This window comes from Photinus pyralis, unplaced genomic scaffold (genome assembly GCF_008802855.1).
Source record: "Photinus pyralis isolate 1611_PpyrPB1 unplaced genomic scaffold, Ppyr1.3 Ppyr1.4_LG2, whole genome shotgun sequence".
NCBI lineage: Eukaryota > Metazoa > Arthropoda > Insecta > Coleoptera > Lampyridae > Photinus > Photinus pyralis.
Genome location: NW_022170403.1, coordinates 18,034,149 through 18,048,622, shown reverse-complemented (window position 1 = coordinate 18,048,622; position 14,474 = coordinate 18,034,149). Strand labels below are relative to the sequence as shown.

General features: G+C 34.4%; 1 protein-coding gene across 1 annotated transcript; it reads right to left on the bottom strand.

Moving 5' to 3' along the window:
• Positions 1 to 1,337: 1,337 nt before the first annotated feature.
• LOC116164705 (leucine carboxyl methyltransferase 1) lies at positions 1,338 to 2,910 on the bottom strand. The gene is made up of 2 exons (XM_031478907.1): positions 2,751 to 2,910; positions 1,338 to 2,672 (listed from the first exon to the last, which is right to left on the bottom strand). The coding sequence occupies exon 2, from the start codon at positions 2,650 to 2,652 to the stop codon at positions 1,717 to 1,719; it is 936 nt and encodes a 311-aa protein (XP_031334767.1). The 5' UTR covers positions 2,653 to 2,672; positions 2,751 to 2,910; the 3' UTR covers positions 1,338 to 1,716.
• Between the last annotated feature and the right edge of the window lie 11,564 nt (positions 2,911 to 14,474).

The following is a 14,474-nucleotide window of genomic DNA, read 5'->3' as shown; positions in this document are numbered from 1 at the left end:
AGAAACATCGCTCGATGTTACCAAAACAGATATATGTTCAAATATTACCCAAAAATACACAAACAGAATTGAAAAATTCGAAAACGCTCGCGAGTTACACAGACAAACAGAAAGTCCAATATTATGAAGTGATAGGCATCGAGTAATAGCTTGTTTGAAAGGTCATTCGAAGTACTTTATTTTGACGTTTGATGTGTTAAAAATCGGTCGATTTCCAGAAAATCAGAACAATCTTTATTTAATTTATTGAATCGACATAGCCTAGGTATCTTAATTTGTTCAGGTAGAAAATAAAAATGTCAAAATATCACTTTTATTTCAATAATGCACAGGCGCGCGTATATATGCGCCTCGTGTATAATATCCGTCGCTGGTGCTACTCCTTGGAAAAGAAACCCATAATGGAAGCGACGATTTCTTACTGTACTTAACACCACCTTCGAAAAATGCACCTGATTTCCTATTCGGTATCCTCTGGAAATTGAACTATTTGAATAAAGGAGTTAGAGACTCATAACGTCATTCTGGTTCTCCCTCGATACCTCCGAAACGGTTTTGCGCGATTTTCAATATCTTCTTTAGTTTAGAAAATATGGCCGAATGCAAAATTGACACCCCGTATATTTTAATAGTGTTTTCTCAGTATATTGATCATTGCTGAATATCCTTGGAATATTCCAGACGAACGTTTTATGGATATTCAGGATATTTGGAATATTCACATACCTCTAGCATAAAAGAATTTTTAACAATATCCAATGTCACCTGGCTTTCTTTGCGTTTTTCTATTGAATTTGGTTACCTACGATACATTTTCTATATTCATGAAGGTGTGCATAAGATGTGCAATAAAAAACAGTGGGTATTTAAAAAAATAGGTACTTATTCCCTTTTGACTCTGCAGACGTACGCCACTGATCACAATTTAGATTTGTAGCAAACTTTTATAATTTTGGATATCAAAAAGTGTATAAAAATGTTTCAGACAAAATTACCATCCTCTATGGGCCATTGCTTATACCTAACAAACCTCAGTTTCTGTCCAATTCCACAGAGCCAAAGTAACATTAATTTCAGACTTACCACAAATTTCTTTTGGTAGTGATTCAACACATTTATTCAGGCAATTGTATCCTCAATCAATTTCCGACACCTCTTCCCAATTTATTAACAGATTGTGGAAACAGGTGTCAGGAATTGATTGGGGGAGGGCTGGACCTGCGTTACGCCACTGGTAACATGCACTACCTCTCATATCAAAGGTAGAAAAATATGCATTTCCTATCAAATCAATTTTTATATATTTTTATTTCCCAGAAACAAAATAATAAACATACTTATAGTAATATTATGTTTTACTTGTAAGTAAACTAACCATATCTTTACTGATTACTGTTTCCTATAACTGTTGAACTGTAAGGAGCAAGAAACACGAATAGTAGATTGAAGTTTTACAATATGCAAAATATCTACGATACTTTAATAAAGCTCCACATATCACACATTTTAAGTAAATATTACAACCCCAAAATAATTTACTCTGCTTCAAAAATAACTATAGAATATTTATAATACATTTGACAAGATCATTACAAGCCAGCATTATTCATACAATATCACAGAACTATACCTTTAGTTTTGAATACACACAGTGTGCTGTATTAAAAACTACTACAGACCCAAAATCAGTGCTGTATGAATAAGGCTGAAGGAAACTTAATTATCGCTTATATCTACATCAGCAAATTCAGAACCCAACCAACCAACACAAATGCAGTAATGTTGAAATAACTGGATTAGCAGTTCTTGCTCATCTAAAAATTCGAGTTTCTCTATACGCTGCCTCTCTGAAGTAGGCAGCGCATAATACACTTGCACCATATCCCACGCCTTTGACCCCACCCAATTATTATCCAAAAATCTGTTGCGTTGTGTTTCTAGGTTTTTGCAAGCGGCAATACCGGACAAAGTACAACCTCTAGCCCTCAAGTTTCCTAGCATAACGTCACCGAAAGTGTCATTCATATTACACATTTCGTAATTAACAAACAGGGCAGATTTAAATTTAGAAGCGGTCCACGACAACAACCTATTAATACAGTCATTTTCAATATACACTAACACACATTCTGCAATGAATAACGTGGGACTATCGAAATTGATTTCGGCCTGTTGAAATTTCGTCTCCAGTTCACCAATATTCCTTAAATCTGCACCAATTAAATGATAGGTGCCGGCGTGTAGGTCAGTAGCACTCAACTTTACTTCACCATCCTGTTCGTAAATTTTGTCTAACAGTCGTTTATTTTGTTTAATAATGTAACACTTTCTCGCGGTCACTGATGGAAAATCGATTTCGATAAAGTTAGCGATACGTATGCCGTCGTCCTTCAGTTTCCAATAGAGAGTGTCAAAACCCGATCCTAAATTGATGATCTGTCCTGTACTGCCAACTTTTTTGATAAATTTATAAATGAAATTCTCCACTCCTTTGACACGAGCGTAGTAACCACGGTGGATTTCGGGGGCCTTCCGTTGTATTTGTTTGACGAATAGGGAAATGTAATCATCCTCCCAGTAACCCAATTGAACTGCACAACGTTTACATTCGCTAGCATCGTCGTTAGTAGCCATTATAGGTTCGTCGTTCATTGTTAAATTGATGGTAAAATCTAAAAGATTTATAGGTTATCATTTCATAACAATTAAATGGCACAAAGGCACATTTGTGGGAACAAGTAAAAGCTTACCCGACGTATATTAAAATTGTTAATATCAATTTAAAGATGGAAGTTGCACTATTTAATAACAATTTATTACGATTTTAGTAGAGTTTTTGTTCGACAGGAAAAAAACTGCGCGAAAGCCGACGTGCGCATTCCGGCATCGAGCGACTGTGTGCATTCAACGCGCACTCGCGATCCCGGAAAATCTCCAGAGGCGTAGATGTGAACTATAAATATCCTGACGACGTACTTCATTAAATTATGGCCCACATCTTTTAACACAATTATTACCAACAGATATTTTTATTATATTATATTGATGTATAAACAACCTACTTGTTATATTATTTTAACGAATAGAGAAGTTTCGCGTATCACTTCAAATCCAAAACCTTTCACCCCGACGCAAATGCTAAATAGCTTTTAATATTATTTTTATTAATTTACTAAGACATTTTTACTAAATAATGCTGGCCTTCACTTACAATTTTATGGTGAATATTTCTTAGCGCAATATAAATTCTTAATCCGTCTTATAAAATAAAATTGCGACGACGGTGTACTTACAAACAAATTATTGTTGCGATTTTGTAATTAAAATAAGAAGCCGTATAAAAGGGAGGTACCTGCACCTGCACCTGATTATGCGAATAGAAATTAATTTTATCTCTCATGGTAGGATACCAACTGCCGCTCTCCTTTCTGACCCCTTATCAAACCGGGAGGGGGGGGGGGGCTGGTATCCTTCATGGTACTCTAATGAAAGGTCTCAACCAAAGCAATTAATTTCTACCAGCCATAGCCCTTCTCCTCTACACCACATCGTGATCGTTTAAGAACGAATATCTGGAAAAGTAGGAAAGTATCTCACAAAGGCAAAATGAATCGGATGTACGAGACATATCTATTGCTGAAGTCGAAACGAATATTTTGAAAATGAAGTGTCGGAAGAGGATCCTCATAAAGGGCAAGTGAAGCAATGCAATATACATATACAGCGTGTTGCATCGACAGGTGGGACATAGGACATAGGACATAGGACATAGGACATAGGACATAAATATAAGAAGGTTAATCATTGGCTTCTTTAATTCTTTTAGAGGAAATATCTACGAGTAGGTTATTTGAAGAGCATTAAAATCCACATCTTTTTGATAATTCTATCAACTGTTGATTTTGTGGGTATCGGCCTGTTCAGGTACTGAGCAGCAAACATGTCTGTTACTTGTCGATAACAATTTCCTTGACAATGCCATTACTTTCTCTTCACCAGTCGTGTAATTAATGGCTAATAATAGAAATAAAGCATTAAATTTCAGTATGACAACTTCATTTGACTATGAACCTTTACCTCAATTGTTCCCTGATGTAAAATACGGGGCGATAAGAAAGGAGAAATTACAAGGGGCTAACCAAAAACATCAAAAGTTATTTTTTTAGATGCGGATTATAATGCTCTTCAAATAACCTAAATATAGATTTTTCCTCTAAAATAATAAGGGAAGCCAATACTCAACCTCTTTCAAATTTACATGGTATTTCCTATGTCCCGACTGTCGATGAAACACGATGTATAGGGTAGATTTTGAATGTATGCTAGGCGGCCTTTAAATGTTGACATGTGTAAAGAGCCCCTTCCCCATTAATATCTACCAAGAAAGTAGGCATCGATAAATATAGCATGCTTATACTATACCAAAGAGTATAAATACTCTTTGATTATACCAATACCTTATAATCCAACCATTTACTAAGCTATTTCCAGGCCAGGCTATTATGACTTTTGTTCACTTCTGCTGAGTGCTAGCAACGATTTGGTCTCAGTCTTAAAATTATCTGCTGCAATTAATGTGATCTCTATTTCGTAGTAAAATAAGATTAATTAAAAAGGCGAATTTCGAACTCGTCTTTTTAAAAAATCTTATTTTACTAGGGAATAATGAGTACACTTGCAGCAAACAATTAATGTATGGCACTTGTTTACTATTTGACAGTCTTTGGTATTTTATTATCACGGTTTACTCCTGTTTATAAACATTAATGTGTAACTGTTTATAGTGAAAAATATTGAATAATCTAAAAACTACGGGGTTTAGGCACATGATATCTCTTCTAAGAATTGAAGAGCGCACAACAGACCATCGAATAGAGAAACAAAATAGTGGTAGCTCCATTTGAATAAAAATAGTTATAGCACTTTGAAATCTAGAAATTTTACCATTTTTTTGTAAACACCCTGTATCATTAAATTCAACTTTCTCATTACCAAAGTGATGCCTTTTAATCAGATTAAAATTCTAGATTTCTATTTCTTAACTTTAAAATCAAATCGCTACGATTTATCAAAGTGGGGCTGGTTTATAGAAAATTATTCGGAAAAAATTAATAATTTGACCTGCAGATGTTAAAAAATGTCATGGAATTAGCTAAAAATAGACCGGCTGTTTCATTTAAAAACATCAGCTGTGTATTGACACCGTAAACATGAGACACTTGGTACATTCAAAAATAATTTCTGTAGATGCACAACCTTCTATAGTTGACATTTGCACAAAAGATTTTTTGATATTTTTTTACCAGGTATGAGCTACGAAAGACCGACGCAGTGTTATAGGACCCTGTATTGTTATAAACAAAAAACGAAGAAATAAGAATGGGAAAATTTCGTTTTTTTTTTTGGTTTTGATTTCAATTATCTCGTTATCTATTGCTCTGAGGGAAAATGAAAAGAAATGAATTTGTTTAGAATCGAATTTCCTATAAGATACATTTAGTATGGAACGTTAATTTTAAAATTTTTTTCATAGAAAGATTAAAAAAGTAATTCCGAAAATTGGCAATCTGTTACTAAGCAAAATTCATCCTATCTTTTATATTATACGTAGTTGGCCACTTCTTTTGATAACAAAACAATATGGCAACCGATCACCCGATCACCGTAGGTATCATAGTCATTGATTAATTAAAAACACAAAATAAAAAACCATGCTTTGTCTTTCAAAGTGGGTGACTCTCAGATTCTCCCCCAAATCTTTCCGCTAGTGGAACCCTAAACCAACCGTTTCCAACAATTGTCCCGATGATTCTTACAAATTGACGGACTGTCAAATTTTGTTTCAAAATCAGAAGAATTTTGCTAGTTAACAAATGGAATAATTTCTGAATTAATATAACAAGAAATGTAACTCCATAATAGGCGAACAGAAACCTCTCGGAAAATGTACATTAAAGAAATACGTCGAAATCCGTCCGTCAATTTGCAAAAATCATCGGGACAGCTTTTGGAAAAGTTGCTTTGGGGGTTCACCATCTGTACAAAAAACGCTATGGGAGTTTACCCAACTTGTTTGTTTATTTAATCAATGGCTATGATACCTACGGTGATCGGGTTTGTCGTATTGTTTTGTTATCAAAAGAAGTGACCAAATACGGATTTTCAAAAAGATCGGATTTAAGTCAATGGCATATATGTATCTTCAACCCTTAATATATGATAAGCAATCAAAGATACTATGAATGCCAACGCAATCAAGATGCTCAACTTTAAATGGTTGATATGGCTAAACGATTAAAGATAGATATATGCCATCGGGGACTTTTTTGTAGTACATTTAATTGTCTCCAATGTTTGTTCTATAAAATTGTGTGTATCCCAATTGGTATCGGCAGCGCAGCAGCAGTGCGCGCGACTATTATAAGTACCAACAAAAGAATACAGGATTGAAATCTTCAGTGCAAACGCAATTCGTAGCATAATATTCGCTATAAAACCGATTATATTTTTATAAAAGTGGGAGAGGTACACCTTACCTCCCCGCCGATTGTCTCGGAACCACAAGTTCCCATTTAGTTAGATTTCTTCCTAATTTTATACCTATTCAAAGCTAAAATGCACTCGATCTTGGTTTTAAATCAGGATAAGCTTACCTCAAATTTTGTTGCCTCCTGGAAAAAACTCTCGATCAAAAGCATAAGATAAAATCTCTCCAGTTAAAGATGTCGCGATTTTATCACGCTTTTGATCTCTCGTTTTTTCCGTTGCAACAAAACTTTCGTGTAAAAATAAAATTATCCCATTAAAAATCAAGCTCTTCTGTAGTTACCCCCGAAACAGTTGTTTTGCCCTGCATGCGAGTTATACGTGTTATCCCTTAATAGTGCAAAAGTCATTAAAGAATGAAACTATAAATATATACAGGGTGTATCATTATATATTGAATATATTGAATATATATTGAAAACGTATTTTGTTGGCCAATCGGTAAAAATAAAATGCTAAAACTTTTATTTGGAATTTTTTTGTGTCCTCCCAAAATCAATGAAAATAAGTGGAGGTCGAAATATACTGAAAGACACAGTACCCAACGAACAAATACAGGTAATGGAATCGGACAAATTACTCCTCTTCTTTCAATAAGTTATTTTTATTTTTGTCCATTAGCTCCCAGGCATATACTTAAATCACTTCTTCCCTAAGTCATGGCCTATTATTGTGTACTAAATTTTACTTTTATATGTCAAAGCGTTTTTGTGTTCCCGCTCCGCTCCATAAAGTGATCGTTGGTGCGCCGGTCAGACTAACGACAGTGTTTTTTTGGCGTGATGATTGATAACAGAATTTTTCGACTCCTCGCGCTTCTTGATGAGTTACATTAGCAGGTCCTTATGAAATGCGGGAGATTAAACGTTTTTCAATTCCAAACTTTTATAGGTATTTATTTTATAGCACATGTTAAATAGACATTTTAATAGGTTTGGATGAGTAGGCTGAACCTTTCTTTAACCGTAAGGATAGATAGTGATCACTTTAACAGTAAGGGTAGATAAAGTGAAACAAATGATTGTGCATTCTAATGACAGCTGTCATTCTTATTTCAATTCAGTACATATAACAAATTCTGTCTCTATGGAATCGATTGCGACGGCAGAATTTAAGCTTGCTATTTTTGATTAAATTGAGAATTGTCAGAAGCTTTACCATGATTTATATGACTTCTGCTATAAAATAAGGTTTAGTATTGCACACGACGATAAAGTAAAACTAACCATCTCGTGAAAGTTAATTCACTCAATGGCTAAAACATCCCTTTATCGTCTTGTATAATAAATGAATTTATTTTTGAAATGCTGGAGTAAGATGGCATAGGTACTTCACCATTGATATAAATTTATTGATTTAGCATTGAAATATTTGTGTACAAAACAACCTTAACCAACATGAAGGCCTCTAATAGCAACCAAGTTACTAAAAGTTGTTACCTACCTGTATGTATGTTATGTTCAAGTATCCTCTAAATATAGTCTAAATAACTTATACTGTTAAATTGTAAAGAATAATTTCGATACGAAATTGGCAGCACTGGTTAAATCAACTTTTCTGCGGTGTTCCATTTAACACAGTCAATACTTTTATACCTTTAATAAAAGTAAATGGCATGATGGATATTCTCTTCCCAAATATAAAAACAATGTGCTTGTCAGCTAATAAACCCAGGCCCAAAGCCTGTTTTTGGCTATTGTGAAATGTGACTCCTGAAGTGTGCCAATTCATTTTAATAAAAGCTTATGTGCGCTAATTAAATCAAACTTAAATTTAAAATAGCTCTCTTTTGACTTTTATTAAAAAATGCGACTAATCTTCCGTAATGGAACATTTTTACTACCGCGACGGAAGGAAATCTGTATTACTCTGGCAAATATGATACAGCGCAGATCCAGAGGTAATAAAGTATCTAATTTTATGTTGTTTTTTTTCTACCCTACCTTACTGGTTACTCTATCCATTTTTACACAGAATATTCTTAATATAACTTCTGCAAGAGATACCTACCTTGTGATAGCTTCACTTCCGAATTCCAATTCGAATTGGACAAATTTATTCCCTAAAATTATCCATTATTCATTCCTTTCGTTTTATTAGATTTCTTAAGGGGCACTTTACGTGTTCTAATGAAATAAAGTAGTAGAAAGCGGCCCGTTTTAATATAAGATAACAAGTTTAATAAAGACCATAATTAGATATTAGCTAATACTTTCTGCTTTTATATCAAAGCGTCAATGTCCTTTTTGTTTAATAAAAAAACTTTTAAACTTCCCAACCGAAGAGCGGCTTCATTTAATTAGTTTTGTAACCCTACTTTGATTAACCACCTGGTGAATATGCAAATTTATTAATACACTGCACCTGTAAGTTCACAGATTACTAGTGCCGCGGAAAAGAAGACGAAAACTTGAACGTATTTTTTAATGTATAATAATTATATACATAGGTGATGTGCATAAAATTTGGAATTATGTGCGACATAAAAGTGATAATTTTACCTACTTTTATATTTAATCTTATACCTATATTATACTATTAGGTATTATGGGGACTTGTTAAATGCTAACGCAATCATCTTTTAGGCGCCATACAAGCGACTTATACATAAGAGCATCCTTTATACGTTAGGTACTTGCATCTGTTTACCTGATCTACGACTAGGTTGCACTCAAGTGATTGCTAATATCACAGATTTAAATATTTTAAATCTGTGCTAATATCATTGAAGAAGTAATTAGGTACATATACTTATTCAGTGTCGGACTGGAACCCAAAAGGCCCACCCAGAAATGGGAACAAAAGGCCAGCTCCCTACCAATATAATTTAAATTGAAAAATTTAACATGGAGCTACATAAAATAAGAAAGTTGGGGTTTTATTTTGTTTGTCCGTCATTCATCAAACAGCTTTATTTCAAAGATGTTGTGGTTATAGGTACAACATCTGCAAGAGTTATAACCCACTCCCTCAAAATCTCAAATCACTTTCTTTAAAACAATTTAGGAGGAACTGCAAGATTTTCTTATAACAAAAGCAAGCACAGTAGCCAGGTAATGTTACAATTAATTGGTATCTGAAGTTTAAATCTGTGTTGTGTGTGTGTGTTTTTTTTTCTTAAGATTATCTGTAGTATAGTTACGATATTTTTTACACGGTATTATCACTTAAACTTTCAATTTTGCGTTGAGTTGAAGAGCAAAGAGTAGTAATTGTTATTACAATCTGAACTCTGCCCTTTGCGTAGTGAGTCGAAAGTTTTGAGTAGTGAGCAGAAAGTTTTTGAATATTGCATTCCAAAAAGAAAGGTTTGGTTTAGGTACATATTAAAGAATTTACACGCAAATCGATAATAAAACAATGGATAAATCGAAATTGAAAATTAAACGACATACCTATGATTTTTACTTGTACAAAAAGCGACAATGGCCCGTATGAATAAAAGTAAGCAAATGCTTATACTTGCAAAATTCAAAGTAAATACTCGTAAGTGCTCCTTCGCACTGGGCGACTTAGCAGCGCTTCTAAGCAGAAGGACAGGACGCAGTACAGCGCTGCTAAACCATGCTAAACAGACCAGTATGAAGGGGCAGTTACGAGTATTTACTTTGAATTTTGCAAGTATAAGCATTTACTTACCTTTATTCATACGGGCCATTATTTACTTTAATACTTTCACAGGTGATACGGTAAAGTGAAATGCACACTTTGGGGTCGAAGTATTAATTGAGATTTGTACGCTTTTTGAATAAAAATGCGAGGTGTATCAATTATAAGAACTAAAAACTGTTATTATAGTGATAGTGTAGCCACGATTACAAAAATGTCGCTTTAAACAAACAAGAAATCCGAAATTAGTAATATTACCTGTAGATTTGGAATATTGATTGGCTGCCCGCCTATCAGCTTTGAATATAAATATATTCAAAGCTATCAGTGAGTGGTTTGAGTCAACCTCAACGTGTGCGGTTCTTACAGAAGAATTTTCTTGAACGTAACTAGAGACATCTGTCAATGACAAACAGAAGTAGTGCGTGCAATATTAATTTAGATATTTGGTCATTGCGCCCCTTCCGGCTATTGTATAAAACAATAGTACATTGAAATACAAGTGCAGAAACGGTATTATTGAAAAACGAGTATAAATGTAGGAACACGAGCGCCAGCGAGTGTTCCTATTATACGAGTTTTTCAATGACCGTTTCGGCATGCGTGTTTCATACTATTTTTTCTACGAAAGTGAAAAATTCTTCTCTAGAAATTAGAAATTTCAACTAGTCAAATAACGACAAAAAATCGTATAGTCTGATCGTAGTTGGATGTTTCAATTGTAAATGATCCAGTAAGCCGGTTGCCATGACAAAACATAATTGTTTGAAAAATCGTAAATTTAAGTCAAACAATTTGTGGCGTAGTGAAGAAGTGTTAAGATAGATTTTGACGAAACTGAAGATGAAGAAGGTATGTGCACCCCGCCGGACGTTGCGGAAATGGCTAATGCGGTTTCGCATGAATTGCTACCCCAAAAGTCTAAGCAGCGTTTCGGAAAGGAGCGTTTTCATAAGAGAACAAATCGCTAAGTTTTTGACAGAAGCGCCTGATGAAACATTTGTAATGATGAAGGTTTGTGAATTTCTTATTGTATTTTTAAATCATAAATAAGCATAATTTAATTACAGGTTGCTCTCGTCCTTGGAGTGGCTGGAGCTTGCCGTCGGAGCGAACGTTGTAAAATGACTGTAACGGATTTCACAGAACAAGATGCAATTTTATTGATACCTAACGATTCCTGACTCCAAGAATCATGCCCCAAGAACGTTTTCTGTAGCAGAAGGCAAAGAAAATTCTACCATTGTCAAACTGTGAATAAAGCAATACAATTACAAAGAGTTACTTCGCATATGTTTATTAGCGTGTAGAAAATGCGTGCAGAAAACATTTTTTCCTACTACCTCTTAAGAAAATATCATTTCTCGTCCCGTTTTGAGGGTCGAAAGCTGCACTTTTCCTCCCTAAGGGAGGAAAAACTTTTTTCCTCCCTCAACTCCATATATACGTAAGCTTATAAGTAAACAAAATAACCTTCTACAACTAACTTTATTTATATGTACTAGTTATTCTCAGTGCTAGTAGAAGAACCAAAGTTAAAGGTGCAATTAGTAACATTGTTGAAAGTAATGTTACCAGAAAAAGGCGAGGAAGATTGATTAACATTGAAACCTGTACTTTCAATGTTTGTAGAGTTCATTTGATGTTCTCCAGAAACTTTTGTGGAGGGCATTCCGCATATAATTTGGTTAGAAACTTTACTTTTTTTTACGATTGATTCTTCTAAATAGCCCTCGGCTACGTTGGTAGAGCGCCATCCTCCGTGTCTCTTTAAACTCAATAAATCTCCTCCAGCATCAACCAACAAAGATGCGGAGGTGCGCCGAAAACTATGCCCAGTGTAACCTTCTGCATCTGGTAGCTCGAGGTACTTTGCAATTTTATATGGTATTTTGGCAATTGTATTTTTCCCTATGACTTGGATAGTGCATTTCCCTTTTACGTAATTAACAAAAAATCTTGTATGTTCAGTTTTAACAGAGCGTAATGAAACATATTTTCTATAAATTCCATGTACACCTTGTTCCATTAATGGTTTCGTTAGTGATTACAAATGTTCTTTGCATTTTTGTTTTGCTATCGGGTATTTTCACAACTAATATGTCTCCATTATCCTGAATATCATGCAATGTCAATTTAATTAGCTCATCGCAACGGCAAGCTCCGGCAAGTCCAATAATTAAAGCAACCTACGAACAAAATATAGCGTTCATAATGTATCAAATTCAAATCATCTCATAATTACCTTCATTTGCAAGTAATAGTCATCGGGCGCCTCCGAAAGAAATCTGTTTATGTCATTCCTACAGAAAATTTTAGCTTTCTTTGGTTTATACCCATTTCCTTGACGTTTAAGCAAAGCTATGACTTTTGCATACTTAATGTCAACGTTGTCGTTTATAAGTAATGTGGTACGTAACATTGAATATTTACTCCACATCGTCGATGGTTTAAGCGTTTTAGAATGATGCGCAAAATATGCTAAGATTACCTCTTCAGCAATTTTCTTGACTTTTCTCCCCATCATCCAGTTTTTGAAAAGCAGTATATTCTTTTTTGTATCTGTCCCTAGATTTTGCAGGCAATAGATCAAGCGACGCCTGATTAGCTTCTTCTAAAATGTCTGAGGGAATGTTTTCCTCTAAATCACTTTCTATTTCTATATTTCCTGATGAAAAATTACAGAAACGACCAGTACACAAGCTACTGTTTATACCGCTACCATGGCAACATAACTTCACCATGGATACATCCTAAATTTTTTAGCGTAACTAGATGGCAAGCAGTTATCTTACCGTAAAAATTAATTATCTTTGATAAATTAAAGTTGAGGTAGTAGAAAAAATCATATGTATAACTCTGGAGGAAAGTACATATCCCTCCCTTGTGTGATTACTGCCCTCCGCTTCGCGTCGGGCATTAAACCTCACACGCGGGAGGGAATCTTTAACTTTCCTCCCTTGTTATACAAATAGCTATTTTCTATTTCGATGTGGAAACAATACCGAAACCGTACTTGATTGGCCCAGTTTGCGTGCGTTTCTAGACAGAAATGATGCCGAAAGAAATAGAAACGCATTATTTTTTTTATTTTGTTGGATTGGTACCCCTTGCTTTTTTGCTGTCAACGGTATCCGTCAAATCAAAACTAAACATAACCTGTAAAGTGTAAATAACGTACGAGTAACTTGACCGATTGTATTAATTCCGATTAATTTTGAATATATACTCCAAAGGGTAGAACTTTTTTTTATTTTTACTTAGCGTAGTAAAATATGCCAGCAGTACATTCTTGCTTACTTTTTGAACTCCCCTTCTCGGTGAGCCAGTTTTCAAAAATTTTGTACTCCTCGTACTTTACTTTCGATTTTACAGGCAGTAAATTTAACGTCGCTTCATTGGCAATCTCTTGGATCTCCGATGGGGTACAAGAGACGTGTTTGTCATCCGTATTCATCGTAACTGCCGCAAAATGGAATTATGACCAAATACCTAATTAAAAGTTTGAAGTTTGAAAATACAGGAATCAGGTTAGCCAACGTGAAAATAAATGAATTGTGTCTATTACCAACATACACTGAATGATAGTTTAAAATTACCTAACAACGCCTAAAGGCAATATTTATAATTTGTATAATTTATTATTTAAAATAAAAGTCGAAATAGAAAAAATAGTATAAAGCACACGTGTCATTTGTCTACTTGTCGCACTCGGCTTTTGCCGCATTCGCCGCTACGCGGCTTATGCGGCAAACTACCTCGTGCGACAATCTTCGTCAAATGACACTTGTACTTTAATATACTATTGCCGCACTAGTGTTTCAAAGACCTGTTTTCACAATCAATTTACCTACAAAAACAATCGTGTTTCTACACTTTCGTAGAAAAAAGTAATAAGAGTATCCCCTCCATTTGAGGAGCGTGCGTCAAATGACATTACGCATTTCTTTTGCTCAATTATTTGACGTGCTGACAAACATACAGTGCGTAAATTGCGGCGTAAATTCTGAACATACATCTCCTATGTTCAATTCTTAAATAACCAATCTAAAGCTATCGCGATTTTATTACACTTTGATCTCTAGTTTTTATAAGTTGCAACAAAACTTTCGTGCAAAAATAAAATTATCCGATTAAAAATCAAGCTCTTGTGTGTTTACCCCCGAACAATACTTCGTTCATTTTTCAATATTAAACTGATTCATAACACGCAATATTTAAATATATCTTCCAGAATAAATCTCAATGAATAAGAATAAGAAACTTTGTCAAAATGCAATGAATTTGAAAAAATCTAGCATACAGAAATGGCAAATCAT